The 22,718-nt window shown below is 41.1% G+C and overlaps 1 protein-coding gene across 2 annotated transcripts in view; it reads left to right on the forward strand.

The window, feature by feature from the left end:
* The first annotated feature begins 7,248 nt into the window (after window positions 1-7,248).
* Window positions 7,249-22,718, forward strand: part of palmdb (palmdelphin b) — a 76,965-nt gene continuing 61,495 nt past the window's right edge. Inside the window, exon 1 of one of the 2 annotated variants that reach the window (XM_055641488.1) lies at window positions 7,249-7,373. Coding sequence is in view for 1 of the 2 variants with exons in the window: in XM_055641487.1 (XP_055497462.1) it covers window positions 12,654-12,823 (170 nt within the window). In the remaining variant the exon portion in view is untranslated. Of the gene's footprint in view, window positions 7,374-12,638; window positions 12,824-22,718 lie in introns of those variants that run through there. The other variant, XM_055641487.1, reaches the window with a different exon arrangement.

Genomic DNA, 22,718 nt, shown 5'->3' on the forward strand with positions numbered 1-22,718 from the left:
ACCAGACTGATTCCTGGGATGTCAGGTCTTTCATATGAATAAAGACTGGATAGACTCGGCTTGTACTCGCTAGAATTTAGAAGATTGAGGGGGGATCTTATAGAAACTTACAAAATTCTTAAGGGGTTGGACAGGCTAGATGCAGGAAGATTGTTCCCGATGTTGGGGAGGTCCAGAACAAGGGGTCACAGTTTAAGGATAAGGGGGAATTCCTTTAGGACCGAGATGAGAAAAACATTTTTCACACAGAGAGTGGTGAATCTCTGGAATTCTCGATCACAGAAGGTAGTTGAGGCCAGTTCATTGGCTATATTTAAGAGGGAGTTAGATGTGGCCCTTGTGGCTAAAGGGATCAGGGGATATGGAGAGAAAGCAGGTACAGGATACTGAGTTGGATGATCAGCCATGATCATATTGAATGGCGGTGCAGGCTCGAAGGGCCGAATGGCCTACTCCTGCATCTATTTTCTATGTTTCTATGTTTCAGGTGAGAGGAGGGGCAGGGCAAAGTGTGGCAGGTACACACAAGCAAGGGAGTTTTGGACAGGCAGATGGTTGAAACAAAGGCCAGAGATTAAAATCTGAGACAATATATTTAAAAATAAAATATAAGATATGAGACAAAAGGATTGAAGTGTTGCGAATTGTGAAGTCAGAGGAAGGCTTCATTGGAATATTGCAGTACAGGAACAGGCAATTCTGGCCACCGTGTGTCAGCAACCACAATGATAATCTAACTAATCCCATCTGCCTGCACATGCTCTATAACCCTCCATTCCAGGCCTGGTCACGAGTCTGCATCAATGTCTCTCAAACATTATCGTTTTAGTTTTAGTTTTAGAGACACAGGCCCTTCGGCCCTTCGACTCTGCGCCGAGCTGCAATCCCTGTTTAATAGCACTATCCTACACACTAGGGATAATTTACAATTTCTTTCTACCAAAGCCAATTAGCCTGCAAACCTGCACGTCTTTGGAGTGTGGGAGGAAACCAGAACACCCTGGAAAACGCACACGGTTTAAATGTACAAATTCCATACAGACAGCACCCGTAGTCAGGATTGAACCCGGGTCTCTTACACTGTAAGCCTGCAGCTCTTCCTCTGTGCCAACTTGCCAGCCTCAGTATCAGCATGTTCCAGGCACCTACCACTTTGCGTAAAAAAACTCACCTCACTATTGTATTCAATTAGCGTGGAAGATGCAAGGGGCCAGATAGTCTACTCCAGGTGCCTCCCATTTTCTTGTGCTCTTATGTCCTTCATTGTGTTTGGCTCCAATTCATGGAACTCCTTACCTAATAGCATGAGGGGGAAATCTTCAGCAAAAGGACTTTAGCAGTTGAAGAACATAGTTTGCCCCCATTTTCTCAAGGGATAGGCAATACACGCAGGCAGCAATATCCACATCCTAGATCATCAAGACAAAATCCAAACCCAAAATGGCCTGGAAATATTTTGCTCTCAGCTTCTTGGAGTAATCAAGCAAGCCCTAGTAAAAATGTTAATCCAAGGCTACAAATTACTGGCATCTATTTGTTTGCCTTGTAATGAGATCAGTGTTTCTTCATTTAGTGAAATGATTATGAAGCAGTAGCATATTATACAGGAGTGGCCCATTTAGAAATAATTGAGGGGTTTCTATAGCCAACACTTGTCAACAGGTTCTATGGACCTGGAAAGATTTGTACTGTTACCAGGGAAACCAAAGAGGAAAATAACAAATTTTTTCTCAGCTGCTCATAAAAGCAGGCTACTGTGCAGACATCGGGCCTTTCATCCAGGCATTGTATATTATTAACGCTGACCTTTGGAAAACCAGAGATAAGCAGAATGCACAATTTAATCACTCATTTTTGGCATGCAAGAAAAGACTGGAGACTAAGGGTCCAGAAGTTTCAAGTTGCATTATTTTAAAAAATAGCTGCTGGAGGACATAATAAGAAGCACAACATTGCAGCCACTCATGCTTGTAGCCATAACAACAGCATAAAATGATTGCTCTACTCTGTAAGTTGTCTTCACCAGCAGCAATTTGTGCTGGTTGTGATCTCTGCTTTGCCCATATTTTTGAATGTTCTAACATGCAATTGTTGGAACATTGCCTTTATCCTGATATAATGGATAAAGTGCTTTTTTTTCCCCAATATCGGTTACAAACAATATATTTCATTTGAAAGAGGAATGAATAAGTGAGCCAGGGCAAAAAAGAATGACTAATATGAAAATGTTGCAAGGCATTATAATGATCAAACCAACATTTAATCTTTCTGTTTAAAATTGTGCACTTAGATTCCCTGATATTTATTCCATCCCTTAAATACATCGGATCATCTCATTTCTGCTTCTCCAATTGATTATAACAGATTTATGGGTGTGAAAAACCAAACCACTGGAAGAACTCAAGCAAGTTCAGCAGCATCTACTGAAGGAAATGGGAAGGTAATGTTTCAGGCCAGGAGCCTTCTAGTCTTGAAGGATTTTGAAGTAGGGTTCTTTCCCACAATGTCATCTATTCCTTCCTGGATTAATGCGAAGGAAAGTTCGAGTAAGGTCAGGGCCAATAGTGTGAGAGGGGAGGTGAATACTGAAGTTAAAGTGTTGTATATGATTGCGCGAAGTATAAGAAATAAAGTGGGTGAGCTTGAGGCTCAGTTAGAAATTGGCAAGTTGTAGGAATTACAGAGACATGGCTGCAAGAGGGCCAGGGCTAGGAACTGAATATTCAGGGGTATACGTCCCATCGAAAAGATAGACAGATGGGCAGATGAGGTGGGGTAGCTCTGTTGGAAAGGAATGAAATTCAGTCCCTTGTGAAGGGTGACATAAAATCAGGAGATGTAGAATCAGTATGGATAGAACTGAGGAATTGTAAGGGTGAAAATACCCTAATGGGAGCTATCTACAGGCCCCCAAACAGTAGCCTGGATATTGGGTGCATGTTGAATCAAGAGTTAAAATTGGCATGTAGCAAAGGTAATGCTACGGTGGTTATGGGAGATTTCAACATGCAGGTAGACTGGGGAAATCAGGTTGGTACTGGACCCCAAGAAAGTTGTGGAATGCCTCTGAGATGGATTCTTAGAGCAGCTTGTACTGGAGCTTACCAGGGAGAAAGCAATTCTGGATTTAGTGTTGTGTCAACCAGATTTGATAAGGGAATTCAAAGTAAAGGAGCCATTAGGAGGTAGTGACCATAACATGATAAGTTTTAACCTACAATGTGAGAGGGAGAAGAGCACGGAGGCGGCTCTTCAGCGCGTCGTCCACAGAGCGCAGAGGATCATTGGGACAGAGCTACCAGCCTTGGAGGGAATCTACTACACACGGTGCCTCAGGAAGGCCGTCAGCATTCACAAAGACTCCTCACACCCCTGTAACGGACTGTTTGAACTACTTCCCTCCGGCAGACGTTACAAGGCCTTCTACGCCTGTATCTCCAGACTCAGAAACAGCTTTATTCCAAGAGCTATAGCGGCTCTGAACCGGCCCTGCTGAGTGCCCCCCACCCCCCCTGGACTGTCTCCCTCGGATGGTCACGACACACAGCTTATTTATTTATTTTACTTTTCTTTTTCATCGGTTGGAGCTGCATACTAAATCTCGTTGCACTAACGTGCAATGACAATAAAAGATATTATTATTATAATTATTATTATTATTAAATCGGAAGTGTCAGTATTACGGTTGACCAAAGGGGACTATGGAGGAATCAGGGAGGAGCCCCATCTGCCAGATTTTGGACTAAACCTTTCTTATCCATGTACATGTCTAAATGTTATTATAGTACCTATCTCAACGACCTCTTCTGCCAGATCTTTCCATATACCCACAATCCTCTGTGTGTAAAAGTCACCACTCAGGTCCCTCCATTACACCTTTCCCCTCGCACCTTAAGGATTTTGATCCCCCTACTCTGGGGATCAAAGATTACTGTGTGAAGATCATGTGAATGGACTATTGAATCTGTTCTGCCTTTACAATAATATGCTACATGAGCTGCAATTGTAAGTTTATATAAAGAAATTAAGGTTACAATGAATCTAGGGCTGTAAAGGAATGGACAGTAATATATCACAGTGAGCAATAAGCAGTTTGCAGAAATATTAAATCGTAATATTGGTCTCTAATCAATTGAGAGCACGACCATCTAGATCTAACATTGGATGATGAGATGAATAATAAGTGCATAAAATACAAAAATAAGGTGCCTACAGCTGCTTCTTAAAAAGAAACAAACTCAAAACTATGTAAAATAAATTGTATCCACTCATTGCAAAAGAACTTAGGGAAGAAATACCATAGCCATTACTGCACTTTTATTTATTGCTTAGGAAGACTGCAATGCCAAATAACTGGCAGATAGTTATCATGATGCCTAACTTTAAGATGTGGGATGGAATGTATCCAGTACATTATAGACTTAACACCAGCAATGGAAAAACGAATGGAATCACTTCACATTCAGGCTGCAAAGAGAATAGTCATCATGGACTTCAAAATTAAAAGTCTTACTTCCCCAACTTTATTGAATATTTTGAAGAAATAACACAGAGGGTACAGACAAGGATAGAAAAAAAGTAGACGCAAATTATGAAAGGTCTTTTGAAAATCTGGACACGAGACCGCATAATAAACTAACGGATAAGGCCAGAAAACGTGGAGTGCTGAAACCAATGCTATTAATTAACAACAATATGATAGACTTTGAAATCAAAACTAAATGTACGGAATTTACAAATCATGGAGGCCATTAGTAAACATTGAGGAAAACAACCGATTAAAGGGAATATTAAAAAGCTTGCAGAATCGGAACATTATTAGCAGATACATTACAACACTACAGTAGATAAAACTGGGAGGTGATAGAAGTTGTAAGTCTACATGTGGTGGAGAAACTATGTGGATCTCAGCATGCAAATAGAGACAAGAAACCACAGATCCTGGAACCTTGAATAAAACACAAAGTGCTGGAATAACTCAGCACGTCAGGCAGCATCTCTCTGGAGGACATGGGTAGGTGATATTTCGGGTGAGGACACTTCTTCAGTTGGAATATGAATCAATTTTTAAAAGTTGTGCCACATATTTTCAAAGCAATGGAAAAAAAACCAGTAGGCTTTATATATATTGGGGTTGAATTGAAACACGTGGAGCCTTTGATTAAAACACACTTGGAGTACTTTGTATTGTTCAGGTCAACAACAATGTTGTATTGTTCAGGTGAAAACAATGAGGAGATGCAGAGAAGGTTTGCAAGTCTACCTATCAGGAAACAATGAAAAAAATGGATCGCCTTTCTCTTGAGGAAAGAAGACTGAGAAGCAATCTAACAGAAGTCTTTAAAATGATGAAAAGTTTTAATCAAGTGGATACTGGGAAAGCTTTTCTACCTGCAGGAGGCCATCAATACATGGGAATCACCGATAAATCTGTTGATTCTTAGATAACTTATTTATGCAATGATTGATAAGAGCTTGAAACTTGTTACCACATGAAATAGTAATGACGTATTTAAGAGCAGTGAGGACAAGTATACGAGGAAGAAGGGAGAAAAGGATTACAGTTATATCTTTAAGAAAGGAAATAGCTTAATTGGAGCATGGGCTAGTTGCGTTGAATGGTCTATTTCTGTGCCATTTTTTCAATATAATGTTACATCTTTGGTGTTCTGTAATAGTTTTACAACAGTGCTTTGGAATTAGAATCCTGACTAAGCACTAAGCACAAGAAGTGCTCTGTTATATTTCTAGCTCAATCAGGTCCTCTAGTGGCAAAGGATAAGTAAAAAATATTATAGCATCGCAGATTATCAAGAATTTGCTGATAATTATATAACAGGGCATTCAGATGATACTATTTACTATAACACTTTAATCTTATCATGAGAGTAACGTCAGTAAATTTGGGTCACAATTCATTGACTGCTGGTTGCTTATATTCCCATGTTTCAAGAAGATAAAATGTAGAAACAAAGAACTGCAGATACTAGTCAACACACAAAAAGTTGAAGGACTGGACATCCATGGCGAAGATGAGGCAACTGGATCCAGAGAAGGTCCCATGGCCTGCTGAGTTTATCATGTTATATCCTTATGAAGTAATGTCAGGGTTTATGGGGAGAAGGCAGGAGAATGGGGTTGAGAGTGAAAGATAGATCAGCCATGATTGAATAACAGAGTTGGCAATGGGCAGAATGGCCTAATTCTGCTCCTATACCCTATGAGTTAATGGACATGGGGAATGGTTGGTGGTGAGAAAGGGAGTCACAAAGGGACTGTTCCCCCCAGAAAGCTAGAAAGGGAAGGTGAGGGGAAGACGCATCTGATTTTGCAATCTCATGGGCCATAATGGAATTGGGACGGCCAGTGGGATGGAAAGCGAGCGCCAAGAAACGTGACTGCAGAAGACGGAATGAGAGGAGAAATGCAGAATGTAGAGATGCAACAATGGCTTTGTCAGCCATGGTAGTGGAGAGAAATGCAAGTGATTCACTGCTTCACGTAGAACCACTGTTTGGATTCCTGCACTGTGGAAAGGGAAGAGATAAAAGTACAGATGATTTATGATGTGATATGGTGGTGGCCCTGATTTGTTTTGGCCTTTTCCTACCTCCAGCTCTTCCCCTTCTACTTTCAAGCTGAAGAAGGATTCTGACCTGAAACGTCACCCACTCCTTCTCTCCAGAGATGCTGCCTGTCCTGCTGAGTTACTCCAGCATTTTGTGTCTATCTTCGGTATAAACCAGCATCTGCAGTTCCTTCCTATGCACATAAAAGTACAGGTTTTGCATCTCCTGAATTTTTATGGGAAGAGGAATAAAGGGAGTGGGCGACGGAAACAGAAAGGCAGATACAGTACGAACCTTCAGAAAGTTAACATGAGAGGGGACCCCCTGGTGTCAGAAAAACACCTCTTCATAACAAAGTCAAAATAATAAATAGCTTGTAAAATGTAATTTTGAAAAACTCCTCAAGTTTTTGGTGACGTGCTTCAGTTCATATCCTCCCAAACCTATATGCAAGAAAGCCAATGTGCATAAAAATAAAGTCAATTGAAAAGTCTAGAAATAATTAATAATGCAGAAATATTTTGTTGCACTGTGTTCCGGCATATCTAAACTGTATTTTTAATAAGAATACACATGTTAATCTCCATCCAATTTCTGCGGGATGACTGTGTGGCTTTAAACCATAGCCATCATTATTCTGCTAAATGATTTCACGTGCCAGACTGTGACCTGAGGAATTTATGATATGTTGATATATTGCAGCACCTAGCTGTGCTGTGTGCGTACAAATCTGTGAGGCTCTCAGACTGAACACTTCACTGCACACACTGGTGGGGAAGCTTACACCTTTCTGCTGCCTTTAAGGTAAGATCAATGGCAAACCTTTCATCAAATGATAAATCTGTCTTATTGTATTTTCAGCTGTCCTCTTCCATAGTTTATGAAACTTGTCAAAGTTTTATACTTTTTCCATATGCATCTTGTCAAAGTAAATTCCAGCAACGGTTGGTTACTCAAGTCAACCTGGTTAAACATTATCTTAACGTCTGAACTTCTGTAAGGTTTTGATTAATATATCTGCAACGTCCATGCTAATTCTCAAAGCTGAAACTTTCAACACTTTCAACACAACTTCAATCAGTTCCCCAATTCTGCCATGGAGTTTGAGATCAGTGGCACAACAAGCATTCAACATATCTCCTTACAGATCTGCTCTCAAAGACAAGCGAGTATGTATGTAATAAGCATAACTGCTTGAACCTTTCAACAGTTTTGCCCTGAGCTCTTGTCTGGTATTGATCATGAATGTCTTTCATTGTGTCTGGACCAGGAAGATGTCTTCACACGCACCGAACCTTGAACTCAACACAAAAAAATCCACAGAGCAAATACAAATGACAGCTTTTCAATTCAGTGTTGTACCTGTCCACCCTTCATGTCGAATGTGCACTTTTATAAATCGAAAAGTAAACATTTCAGTCAGTTGTGACCATGTGTTGCCCCAAGAATTAAAGCTGTCTGCATTAATAGAGAATGATCAATATGTTCTGTCTGAAAATTCATTATTATACAGCATCAGGATTAAAGCTTTTCAGAAATATTTCTCAAAGGAAGTGTGGCAATTTGTTGCATCTTAAAGTCAGTGTCTGTATCAAAGGTAACCTTTGTCCAAAATCAAAATGGCAAACATTGGAAATGTGCAGAAGGTCTGTCAATAACAATGACAAGATGCCGCAGGATTTCTGAGCGCTCTCGTAATTTTGTCCAGATTAAAGGAGGTGTCGGACCACCAGTTGCCAGAGAATTGGTGGTGGACCTGTATCTGTGATACTGCTAGCATTAACTTACCCTGCCACTTCCTCGAGTCCTGTGGAAGTGGATAAATCCAGATTATCTTTTCCCAATGACAATCCTCCACCAGCCCCCCATCAGCTTTGGGGATCGCAGGCTACTTTCCCCAGCCTGGACTATTTCTTCTCCTTTCCTTAGAATCACTTGTACCCTGCGCTCCCTGCCTCTGTCCATGCACCATTCCCCAGTAATAAACTCGCAGTCTGATTGAACCACCATTGAGCCTACCAGTCACTCTCTGCCAAAAGTCCCCCCAAAACACACAGAACCATGCCAAGGCCCTGAGAAACAATAACATCCAGGTTCAGGAACAACTTCATCCCAACAAACATCATGCACTACAACCTCCAACTAAGCTTCAAACTACATAGTCTTGGGGGAACATTGTTTTTTTCAATCATTTTTATCTTTGCACTATTATTGATTGCCTCTTTTTTTTATGTACTGCGCTTATTTTCTGTTATTTACTCTGAGATTTACAGAGTACTATGTGCACATGTCTGTTGTGCTGCTGCAAGTAAGAATTTCATTGTTCTGCTTCGGGACATATGACAACAAAACACTCTCGACTGTTAACTCTTGCCTCTCCTGAGGCCATTGGCCTTGCAAGGCAAAGTTTCCCCCTCATAAGACTGAATGGAGAATGGGGCAACAGTCAAGGGTACAGTAAATGTGGGGAAGAAACCCTAAAGAAATCATAATTCGTTACTTTTGAGATTGAACCCATTTTTGGGCACCTACTAATGGCACCATAATTCTCATGCATGCTTACAAGGACAGTTTGCAGATCAGGGCTTGCTTCCTGCTGATGGTGCCTATGATGCTCCACATCTACATCTGCCTGGTCTCGGGGCAGAGGTCTGGTCATGAGGCACTGGCTGTCTCAGTGGCCTGGTCAGAGTGGTGGAGTGGTGCCTTGGGCTTGCAATGGTGCCCCAGGGAGATCCACCATCCTAATGCTTAAGACCCACCAGTGTTCTGGCCCCAGCATAGTCTCTGACATTCAGACACTTTTTAAAAAGTATAAAATGAAATCAATTTGTTTTTTTTAACAAAATAAGAAAATTAAGTTATATAAAAACAAACAAATAAATTGGAAATATTGTGCTAAACAGAAACAATAATTAAAAAAAAGAGGAATCTGCTGAGATTTGATGTCTGGAGCACACCTACTCCAAAATCAATGATTTTGCAGGCCCTATACCTGGTTGAATCTGAAATCTGAGCGGTGATTACCCAACGAAAAGAGATGTTCGACCCAAAATGCTTAAGTAACTTTTTGTGTAAGAAGGAACTGCAGATGCTGGTTTAAATCGAAGATAGACACAAAATGCTGGAGTATCTCAGCGGGACAGGCAGCATCTCTGGAGAGAAGGAATGGGTGATGTTTCGGGTCGAGACATTTCCATGGCCAAGACCCTTGTTAGGGTCTCGATCCGAAACGTCACAAATTCCTTCTCTCCAGCGATGCTGCCTGTCCCGCTGAGATACTCCAGCGTTTTGTGTCTATCTTTGATTTAAACCAGCATCTGCAGTTCCTTCTTACACAAAAAGAGATGTTCTACTTTTGAAGCAATTTAAAGTTTTATTTGCTACCCTAAAGTGCTAATTATAAACTTAATAAGTTTTAAAATTGATCACTGTAAATTGAAACTTGCATGTGATATTTTTATAATTCACTCTGAGATAACATTCCCCATTGAAGGCTTTCAAAAACTGTAACGGAAGCCGGTTTTCAAGAGCCTATAAAATATCATTGTGTGATAGAATAAGCATTGTTGATCATAAATGTGCAAAATAGAAAGCGGCCTAGTTTTGCCAAGGTCCTTTATTGTCCTTTATTTGAATTGTTGGCGATTGCCCTTCAAGGCTGCCCTTCAACTGTTTTGCAGCATCTTGAAACTTATATAGGCCACTCTCCAACACACAGTACACAGGGATTACAACATACACAAGGTTCAGTCTGAGGAACGGTCTCGACCCGAAACGTCACCCACTCCTTCTCTCCAGAGATGCTGCCTGTCCCGCTGAGTTACTCCAGCATTTTGTGTCTATCTTCGGTTTAAACCAGCATCTGCAGTTCCTTCCTACACAAGAATTAAGTTCCATGAACACTTACGCACGTCAGATCTTACACAAGTCAGAATCACCAACCCCATCCCCCGCCACAGGTAACTCACTGAGAGGATTAACAGTTTCAGTGTGTGTCCAGCTTCATCCAGGACTCTTCCTGCGGTGCACAGACCTCTGGGCAATTGCTGCCACCATTGACAGTTTGAGTACCGTCTCGCTATTGAAACACATTCTGCCGTGCGCAGCCTTCTGGACAAACACTGCCACCATTGCCGACTCGTTCAGTGTTGTGGAAATTACAAACTGCCTTGATTGCACCATGGACTGAGTACAAAATTTGTTTATGTGAGCACGGGTTTTTGCGCAAGTCACCTATTGCGTAAGTCAGGGAATGTGTGTAAAATATTCACTTTGTAGATGCTGGGTACTGCCAGGAAAACGGAGCTTCCCCAATGAACACCATGTGGAATCCAATGGCACTAAAAGGATGTTCAGCAGGATGAGGGGGACTTGATTGTAACTTACCAAATAGTGAAAAGTGGAGAGGATGTTTCCACTTGCGGGAGAGTCTAGGACGAGAGGCCACAGTCTCAGAATAAAAGAAAAGAGATGAGGAGGGATTTCTTTAGTCAGAGGGTGGTGAATCTGTGGAATGCATTGCCGCAGACGGCTGTGAAAGCCAAGTTAATGGATAACAGATTCTTGATTGGTAACGGGCCTGTCCCACTTAGGCTATTTTTAGGCGACTGCCGGTGACTGTCATAGTTGTAGCAGGTTGCCGATAAACCGGCGACTCGACCCCCCTTCAACATAAAATTTAAAATAGAATCATTACTTTAACAACAAAAAAAAAAACATAGTCAGCACCGGCGACAACCTACGTTAACCTGGCGACAACCTATGTTAACCTGGCGACAACCTATGTTAACCTGGCGACAACTACGACAGCACCTACATCAGGAGAAGTCAAACTACGCTCATTGACGTCAAACCCACTGTCGCCGACTGTCTCAGAAAAATGTTCATCATGTTGAAAATCCAGCGGCGACCAGAAAGACGCTACGACTCTTTGGGCGACTGAGGAGACGACTCACGACCTTACATGCGACACCCATGTGGTGACAGCCTAGTCGCCTGTAGTCGCCTAAAAAATAGCCTATGTGGGACAGGCCCATTAGGGTGTCAAAGGGGAATGGGGTTGAGGGGGAAAGATAGATCAGCCATGATCAAATGGCGGAGTAGGCTTGATGGGCTGAATGGCATAATTCTGCTCCTATAACTTATGAACTTACAATGAGCAACCAGTGCATTTTATAAAACACAGGCACGGGTCCTGGACTTCTTACAATTTAAAAGGCTAAAGGACATTACATTTTTTCATGTAATTGGCTATTTGCTTAGTCTCTAAAACGGCATCTGTAATTGCATGGCCCCCAAATCAGCCTCAATATCCTGGCAATCTTGAAGCTTCAGTTACAGCCCTCTGGTGGACCTGTGCAACTTGGTATGAAAGTTTAACACTGTAGGGGTTAATCCGTGAAACATTCTTTACAAGGAGACCATTGTACGTTACTTCGGATCCTCAGGGTGCCTACATCCAATAATTTCCCTTTGGAAATTGAACATTCATCTTAAAAAGTTGCAATGTGGAAAAAGTGACTTGTAGTCATCAGTAGTGGAAACCATGAGTCAGATGGTGGCAGTGAACACAAATCTAAAATGGCATGAGAAGTGGCAAAAAAAAGGATCTGGTGTTTTCACAGTAGAGGGGATTAATTAATGTGAAGATACTGTAGATGCAAAATGAGAGTAACTCAGCGGGACAGGTAGCATCTCTGGATAGACGGAATGGGTGATGTTTTGGGTCGAGACCCTTCTTCAGACTGGTAATTCATGCAACAGGCCAGAGGTGTGAATGTTGCACTTCGGTGGAGATTTAGTCAGGGATGCTGCAAGAGTGGTGATTGCAATGAGAGTGTGAAGAGGCATGTCAAAGATTTGACTCAAAGCTGCGACCTTTGGAAAATGACAGCATGTTAGATCTCATGGCTTGAGTGTACATTGTGAACCATTGAGGTCATTGCTGCAGATCTAAAGGAAGATCCATTCTACTCAAAATAAATACATTCATGGGCAGCTCTTAAAAAGGCAAAATACAAAACAAAAACAGAAAGAATTTAATGAGTCCTTTTCAAACATTTTCACATTTTGAAAGGTTAAATGCATGGTGGAGCAGCGGTAGAGTTGCTGCCGTACAGCGCCTACAGCACTTACAGCGCCAGAGGTCCCGGTTTGATCCTGACTACGGTTGATGTCTGTACGGAGTTTGTACGTTCTCCCCGTGTGACCGTGTGGGTTTTCTCCGAGACCTTCGGTTTCATTCCACACAGGTTTGTAGATTAATTGGCTTGGTTTAAATGTAAATTGTCGCTAGTGTGTAGGATAGTGTTAATGTGTGGGGATTGACGCTGTATCCCTAACCTAAACTAAACTAAAAGATACAAGTACAACAAAACGTTTAAGTTTTAAAGATGTTTCGAAAATTCTGTACCTTGTGTAAATTGGGCGTGGAAGTAGAAAGGATTGACTCCAATCATTTCCAAACAGGACCTTTCAAAAACTGTGATTGAAATAAGCTGTAAGGTTTTAAGATATAACTACTAAATAGAAAACCATTGCTGATAGACATGTCTGAATTTAAACTTGCACAGCTTTTATCAAGCTTAAATATCTTGTTTTTGTTTTTCAAAATTTTAGGTTAGTCCTAAATTGAATATACGTTTGGTACAATTTGTGGATGTTGGTTTTAAGTAAACGAGAAACATGGAGTTACAGAAAATGATTATCATTAATTCACACCAAGATAGAGCACACCTGCTTCTGTTTACATCCACCCTTAAAATAGAAACTTCTAAATCTCCAGCTCCACATCAGCTGTCAGTAATTGCATTGAAATTCAGTTCATGTGTGGGGTGATGTTTTCCATCGTATCTTCGTCTCTTTCTGACCATGATTTTCAGGCCTGGTGCTCATGTTGGGGAACAGAATATTTTGTGCACATCTCTCTCCCTTTACTCTTCTCCTGGATCAGGACCAATGGATAACTATCGAGTTAAATCTTTACAGAGTGTGAGTATGACCTCATATTAGGTATTGTGTTTCTGCATACTTTGGAAAAGGTACAGACTGGAGGAACAAGGCAATCCTGTGGAACATGCCGTAGGAAAGATTGCATAGGAACATAGGAATGTACACGACTAGAAAATGCTTTCAGTTATCTACCTCCACATTCTCCCGTCTTTCCGCTTAAATCACGTTTTTTTTCTTAAACTATTCCATTGCCTCTTTCATTTATCCTGTTCCAACATCTTCGAGGGAGTCAATGAAAGTCAAATATAAAATAAAAATTCAGCTTGTCTTATTTTGGGTAGGGAGGAACTGCAGATGCTGTTTTAAACTGAAGGCGGACACAAGAGGCTGGAGTAACTCAGCAGTTCAGGCAACATCTCTCTTATTTTGAGTTTGATTCTATGATCGAATAAACTGAAACTTTATGAATTTTTGGAGCGAACCAGAATTAAGTTCTTAAAAATACAATGGTAAAGGAAATTGAAATATCTCCTTCCCAAAGCAAAAACACACCAAGAAAGCATAAATCTAAATTAGTTCAAAATAAGTTAAAAATTATTCCGATAAAAGGATTTTAATTCAAGAGAAATTAACACTTCTGAAATCCAACCAAATTAAAATCAATATCAGCAGCATTCAAATGCACTTGACATCTGCTGTGTGAGTTCAGGGAATTGATGGGCAGAGCACGTTGGAACACTTTTCCTTTACCCTGGTAGGCACAAGTTGAACAAGACCAGAATAAAGTAACCTGCTTGACTGGTACTCTATCCACCACCCTAAACATTCATCCTCTCTACCACCAAAGTACCATGGCTGGAGTAGGCACCATCTACAAAATGCCCCGCAGTTCTTCGACCAGGCTACACTGACACCATCTCCCAAACCCATACTCTGGACCACCTAGAAGGACAAGAAGTAGGCACATGGAAACACCATCTAATCTTGGTCTCCCCCACCCAAGTAATTTATCATTAAAAACTATCACTGTGTTTCATTTCATCACTGTGAGGCTACACTCAGCAGAAAAAAACTGCTATGGTCCAAAAAGTGGCCCTAGCACCAATTTCTCAACAGAGATGGCGATAAATACTGTTCTTGTCAGTGTGAGTGCCCCCCACATATTCAATATTGAGGCTTAATTCAGATATCCGAATCAGCTCATAATAAGGACATTTATTTATTTGATACTTGCTCAAACTAATATAAAAATGGATCAGTAGAACAGTGAACATCACCTCTCAGGTACATTTGGACAGACCACCTGGTGATTCAATGAATAAACTGCATGCCTTGTTATCATGGTTATTTGCCGTGCTCATATCTTAATTAATGTCAATTCAGCTTTAAAAAAATGCTCATCATTCCCATTCAAAAAAAAATCTCAATTAAATCTCAGTTGATGTTTGAACAAAGATATGAAGAACAAGAGAAACTAAACAAGAGAAGCAAGTGACTATTTTGCAGTCTAGTGTTTAAGAAGGAACTGCAGATACTGGAAAATCGAAGGTAGACAAAAATGCTGGAGAAACTCAGCGGGTGTAGCAGCATCTATGGAGCGAAGGAGCATCTATGGAGCGAAGGAAATTGGCAACATTTCGGGCCGAAACCCTTCTTCAATTTTGCAGTCTAGTTTAGTTTAATTTGGAGATACAGCGCAGAAATAGGTCCTTCGGCCCATCGAGTCTGTGCTGACTGGCGACCTCCACATACTAACGCCATCCACACATATCTGGGACAATTTATAATTTTACCAAGCCAATTTGCCTACAAGCTTGTACGTCTTGTGAGTGTGGGAGGAAACCGGAGCTCCCGGAGAAAACACACACAGGTCACCAGGAGAACATACAAACTCCATACTACTCTCCGTACCACTCAAAACTATCTTTGATCTATCTTTGACTATCTGATGGACTTTACTGGACTTTATCTTGCACTGAATATTATTCATGTTTTTATCCTGTATCTGTACATATTGGATGGCTGGATTGTAAACATGTATTGTCTTTCCGCTGACTGGTTAGCACACAACAAAAGCTTTTCACTGTATCTCTGTACACATGACAATAAACTAAACCCAAACATTGTGTTCCACTTTTTATGTAGAATTGTTTCAGTCCTATTCAGCATCACCCCCATCACATCCAATTATTTTTCTTATAAATGATCAAGTGCATTGATGCATTTCCCTGAACTCACACAGAACCATCAGGATAATAGGCCTTCATGGCCAGGCCAAGAATCTGCACTTACAACAACTGGGACTTGAAAATGGCACCAAACTAGTGACTCTGTATATTGTCTCAGTGTACTACTGCCATACACTTGTACTGTATCTGAGATGCTTAACTAACATGTATCTAAGATATATCTAATTGCTTATGTATAGGGATACTTTTACTGTACTGTATACCACTCCCTATGAAGCAATTATACAGAGGCCAACTAACCTACAGATAGATATTAAAAGGTTGGAGTATCTCAATGGGTTGGGCAGCATCTGCAGAGAAAAAGTATAGGTCTGAAGTCAGTCTGAAGAAAGGTTCTGACCCGAAACGTCACCTATTCTTTTTCACCATAGATGCTGCCTGGCCCGCTGCGTTACTCCAGTATTTTGTGTCTATCTTCGGTATAACATAGCATCCTCAGTTCCTTCCTACACCAACTAATCTACAAATCTTTGGGATGTGGGAGGAAACCAGAGCACTTGGAGGAAACACACACTGTCACAGGAAGAACATGCAAACTCCACACAGACAGCATCCAAGGTCAGGATCAAACCCTGGGTTCCAGTGCTTAAGTTGCTCTGCCAGCTGCACCACTGTGCCGCCCATTTTATAATTAAGCCTTGGATTTTCCAGCTTTTACTTCTGTTCAAGTGGTGGTTTCTTTATTTTTAGTGTATGGAAAAATTGAGTACCTGTAATTTCATTTAGTAACAGTTAGGTTACCTCAAGGGATGTATCAAATTTTGGTTTCTGCAAAACCTAACTGCAGAGAAATTTATAAATGAATAATAACAGCAACACATGCATTAAATTCACAGCAACATATTAAAGTTCACAGCCATCACATTATTGACCAACGCAACCCACAAAGATTCATCAATTTATTATCAAGACTCAAAAGACTGCAGATGCTGAATTCTGAAGCAAAAACTCTGTTATCTCTTACTTTATAGCTGTATGTATATTCTCAAAATAAGGTGAATGACTATGTAAAGTCTGCATTTCTTATAGACAATGAATGTCAAAATGCACAGAAATTAGTGAAAAAATGTGAAATGCTTTATTAAGTTAGTCTTCATGTTTTGCTTTTTGACAGTTTTGTGTTGTCTTGACAATGCAAACTCTAGTATAGTGCATTGTACTGCCTTTATACCGAGGGCAAGGTTTCCCATCTGCAAAGAAGGTAACAACAACAGCCATGGTATCTTTCCTTAACATGATAAAATGGCCCAAGAAACATTACCAACAAACAAACGTTTAACGCATGGGATACTCAGATCTAACAGGGCAGTGCCGCAAAAGACAGACCAAGAAAATATAAGGATCAAGCTGCCAGAGGAGGTAGTTGAGGCAGATATTATAACTACATTTAAATTAAATGTTACATTATATCCAGGTATAGTGATAGGAAAGGCTTGCCTTAGAGGGATATGGACCATGGGCTGGAAGGTGGGAATAGTGTATTTCCCACCTTCCCACCTTCCACCCCATGGTCCATATCCCTCTAAGCTTTTCATCTTGGTCGGCATGGGAAGTTGGGTCAAAGGGCTTGTTTCCATGCTGTAAGACATGGAAAGAGAGTCTTAAATGTAGGGAGACATGGGGGAAATTCCAGGGGTTAGTGTTTCAGCAGCCGAGGGAAATGGGTAGTATCTGAGGGCAGATAATTTTGTAGGGTTCTAGGGCTGGAGGGTATTACTAAGTTTGGGTGGGGCAAGACCATGGATGAATTGGAAAACATATGTAAGAATTAAAAAAATGTATTTCATGTAATGCAAGAACAAGCCCATAACCGTATGAAAGAGATGACCACCCTCTTTATTTCTGTTCTTTGAATTATGTCTGGCAGAAAGATGGGACAATCACGGAAATGATTTATCAGACCGTCTCCCACCAGAATAAAGCCATCTCATTAAGGAGCCGCTGAATAGAAAGAAAAAATAATGAAAGGAGTTGAAATTGACATATCAGAATCTTCAAACCTAATGGAAAAAGCTCTAGTTTCTATACTGGCACAGAAAATTCATCGGGAAATAATGAAATCCAAAGGAAAGTAAAGAGAGCTAACAATGATTAATCATATTTCACTTTAGACTATAATAATATCTGCAAAATGTTGAGATGAAGAGAATTTAAATGAGATGTGCGGATGATAAAATGGAATTGTCCAAAATGATTCAGGAAATAGTTTAAAGCCTTTGACCTTCCTTCCCATGCATTATTCAGTCAGAAGTGCTGGCTTGTCTTTGTTAATGTTCAACCTAAACGGAGGTCTCCTCTGAATACTGACCTTGATCTTGACATCTGATATGTTTTAATGCCATGATGTTCTGTACCATTGTGTAACCTGCTTACACAGCCAAATTGGATTCATTTCAAGTCCAACAGAGTAGTCTTGTCAATTTATTACCTTGTTCATTACTTCTTCCCCTGGAGATTTTAATGGTATTCCATCACTTAGTATTCCACGAGTAGTTCTCTTGTACTTCAATTAAAAGCGCAGAGAGAAGGGTGAACAATAAACCGTATTTAGTTTGAAGGATAAAGAAATCACAGAGTGCTGCGGTGTGGAGACAGGCCCTTCAGCCCAACTTGCCCACACCAGCCAACATGTCCCAGCTACACTAGTCCGACCTGCCTGCGCTTAATTCATATCCCTCCAAACCTGTCCTATCCATGTACCTGTCAAATTGTTTCTTAAACATTGGGATAGTCCCAGCCTCAACTACTTCCTCTGGCAGATTGTTCCATACACCCACCGCCCTTTGTGTGAAAAGGTTATCTCTCCTATTAGTTATCTCTCTTATAAAAAGTTATCACTCCTAAAGATACCTATTAAATCTTTTCCTCTTCACCTTGAACCTATCCTCTGGTCCTTGATTCCCCTACTCTGGGCAAGAAACATAGAAACATAGAAAATAGGTGCAGGAGTAGGCCATTCGGCCCTTCGAGCCTGCACCGCCATTCAATGTGATCATGGCTGATCATCCAACTCAGTATCCTGTACCTGCCTTCTCTGCATACCCCCTGCTCCCTTTAGCCACATCTAACTCCCTTCTTAAATATAGCCAATGAACTGGCCTCAACCGCCCTCTGTGGCAGAGAATTCCACAGATTTCAAGAGACTGTGCATCTACCCAATCTATTCCTTTCATGATTTTATACACCTCTATAAGATCACCCTTCATCCTCCTGTGCTCCAAGGAATAGAGCACCCGCCTACTCAACTTCTCCTTATAGCTCACACCCTTTAGAGAGATGAGAGATAACTTTGATTTGTTATTTTCCTTGACAAAATGTTAATTTTAAAGGGTTGATAGAAGTACCATGTAAAGAATGAATCAACTTTTTGAAATTCTGTTCAGGTTTGGTCAGCGTGCTTGAAGAAGTATGCATAGGAAGGAATTGCAGATGCTGGTTTATACCAAAGATAGGCACAAAAACCTGGAGTAACTCGGTGGAATAGGTGACGTTTCAGGTCGGAACCCTTCTTCAGACAGATAATTCAGGATGGGTGTTGTTCAGTTGAAGAGTGCACAGAAGATTTATGAGGATTGTGCCAGAACTGGAAGGCTCAATGGTTCAATTGTTCATTATTATCACATGTACAGCCAAAATATTTTTTTCATACAGCTCAGTTAATATTGCCATAGCTAAACACAATCCCCGAATCGTAAAAAGTGCATAGAAATAGTCCACTGAGGCTGCATGCAAGAGTCGCCAAGTTTTGGCGCCATTTTAAAGACCACGCACTCGGTCTTCTGGACCTGATCCTGATGAGCTCCAAGCAGCTGCAGGCCCATCAGCCATCGGATCTGTCTGGATTGTCCCTTCTTCCTCCATCCTCCTCTCCATTGTCCGCTTCCTCCATCCTCCTCTCCTGTCCTCTGGGGACGACCAGAGGCCGGCATGGCGGTCTCCTTCTCCAGGCTGAGGTCCTTCCTTTCTGGCTGCGTGGCCAAACAGCCCCTCCTGTACAGAGCCCTAGTGAGACCACACCTGCTCTATTGTGTGTAGTTTTGGTCCCCTAATTTGAGGAAGGACATTCTTGCTATTGAGGGAGTACAGCGTAGGTTTACAAGGTTAATTCCCGGGATGGTGGGACAGTCATATGCTGAGAGAATGGAGCAGCTGGGCCTGTACACTCTGGAGTTTAGATGGATGAGAGGTTATCTAATTGAAACATATAAGATTGTTAAGGGTTTGGACATGCTAGAGGCAGGAAACATGTTCCCGATGTTGGGGGAGTCCAGAACCAGGGGCCAAAGTTTAAGAATAAGGAGTAAGCCATTGAGAACAGAGAAGAGGAAACACTTTTTCTCACAGAGAGTGGCGAGTCTGTGGAATTCTCTGCCTCAGAGGACGGTGGAGGCAGGTTTTCTGGATGCTTTCAAGAGAGAGCTAGATAGGGTCTTAAAAATAGCGGAGTCAGGGGATATGGGGAGAAGGTAGGAACGGGGTACTGATTGGGGATGATCAGCCATGATCACATTGAATGGCGGTGCTGGCTCGAAGGGCCGAATGGCCTACTCCTGCACCTATTGTCTATTGTCCTTTGCCTGAGTTATAGGGAAAAGTTGGGTAAACTAGGACTTTATTCCTTAAAGTGCAAGGGGGCTGAGAAGTAATCTTACGAAGATGTATCAATCATAGAGTGAATACACAGTATTTTACACAGAGTAGGGGAATAAAGAACCAGAGGAGATAGGTTGAAGGTGAGAGGTGAAGGATTTTATAGGAATCTTATACAGTATTTAAGTGGAATTTTATAACTGTTTAGTTAAAATTATTATTTTAAATAACTGATCAGATATATGTAACCTGACCAAATGTAACATACCACTGAAATATTCACTATCTTCAAAATAGTTTTGGTATGAAATTAACCCTTACCAGTATCTCAAAGCTGATGACACCAAATCAATTGCCTGTCTTAATATCCCACAAGATGTACTTGTTCAAAACTGTGGCTGGATAAACCTCTGTCGATTGTCAAAATCACTAATCAGCAATCGATGAAGTGTCAGAGTCTACTCTATTTCTAGATAAAAATCTTGACATATTTATTATGGTCAAACAATTCTCAACATCACTCCAAACCTCAATCTCAGCTTTATATCTACACTAGACTAAGTGGGACCCGTTGTGTCCCAGCATCACACGGGAGGGTTGGGCCCTCAACGCAATATTCCACCTCTCCATCAATTTCCAATATTGGTGGCCAGTGGGGATTTCTGAACTGCTGGTATGGGTGTTATGGGCTGAAGGGACAGGTTTCCAGTGGGCTAGTACGGACATTGTGGGCTGAATGGATATTTGGGCTGGCGGGTCAGTCACTCAAGCCTGTTGTGCTGGCAGCTCACTCACTCACGGCTGGTGGGCTGGCAGTTGACTCACGGCTATTCCTTGAAATTCCATTTCAAGCAGGGTGCAAGGCAACCAAATTCAAGTGCAGTTTCTTACCATTTCAAGCAGGATGCAAGGCCACTAAAGACAGAAAGTTGTGACCTCTACCTCCTCCATCTTGCAGAGACTGAGCCACGCCCACACTTCTGGGTTTTATAATCTCTGCCCAGAAGGGGCGTGGCCTTCATGGCGTGATTAACAGGAGAGAGAGTCTCAACATTTTTTAAACACTCTATTATTTTTCATCAATGGGAAAAATCCTCGACACCTGATGAGCGGAGGGGGACTGAGTAAGATGGCCAAAAATCACAGCTGTACGTGGTACCGTTTTTTATAAAATCAATATAAAGCGCAAACAGGAAGTGGTTAAGATTAGACTTTTATAGATAGATAGATATGCCATTTATTGTCACTATACATGTACAGTGAAACTGAAAATATAATTATATAGAAGGCAAGGCTACTTTAATTAGGCAAGGCAACTTTAATTAGGCAAGGCAACTTTAATTAGGCAAGGCAGCTTTAATTAGGCAAGGCAGCTTTAGCATTTTCAAACAAAAGGTAAGGTAACTTTAAATTAGGCAAGGCAACTTTAATTAAGCAAGGCAGCTTTAGCATTTTCAAACCATAGGCAAGGCAACTTTAATTAGGCAAGGTAGCTAGCATTTTCAAACCAAAGGCAAGGCCACTTTAATTAAGCAAGGCAATTTTAATTAGGCAAGGCAACTTTAATGGGCAAGGCAGCTTTAATTAGGCAAGGCAACTTTAATTAGGCATCACAGCTTTAGCATTTCCAAACCAAAGGCAACACAGGTTTAGCATTTCCAAACCAAAGGCAACACAGCTTTAGCATTTCCAAACTATATTTTCAAACCTCATTAAGGGCACTGACAGGTCAGTAAACCCACTCACAGTTTAGTAGACATGTGTTCAGTATTATTCACAGCTCATACTGAGAGACGTGAACCACTCGCTCCCTCATCTTGCAGAGACTGACTGAGGCACTCAACACTTCAGGGTTTTATAGTCCCTCCAGAAGGGGCGTGGCGTTCAGGAGAGAGAATCTTAACATTTTTTAAACACTAATAACTCTTTTATTTTGCATCGATGGGAAAAATCATCTTGTCCTGCGCAGCAGAGGGGGACTCTGAGTAATATGGCCAAAAATCACAGCCGTAAGTGGCAGAGTGTTTTCTAAAATTAATATACAGAACAACAGGAAGTGGTCAAAATCAGACTTTTAGTAATATAGATATGTGCATTTCCAAGAGTAACAGGAAAGTAATTGTCAAATGAGTTCACAATGCATTTATACCAAAGAACATTCAACTTTGCTCAAAATGCTGAAGTAAAGGGCTTTGAAGAAAATAAAGCCAGGAAAGTATATATTCAACTGTTCAAGAGGTTGACAGACTCCCCACCAACCTTCCAGAGCCAGTTCAGAATAGGCAAGAACTATTGACCTTCCCAATACTGTCCACATCCCGTTATTGAATTAAAAAAGGGCTTGGTTCATAATGTT

The sequence above is a fragment of the Leucoraja erinacea genome, chromosome 10 (genome assembly GCF_028641065.1).
Source record: "Leucoraja erinacea ecotype New England chromosome 10, Leri_hhj_1, whole genome shotgun sequence".
NCBI classification, from domain to species: domain Eukaryota; kingdom Metazoa; phylum Chordata; class Chondrichthyes; order Rajiformes; family Rajidae; genus Leucoraja; species Leucoraja erinaceus.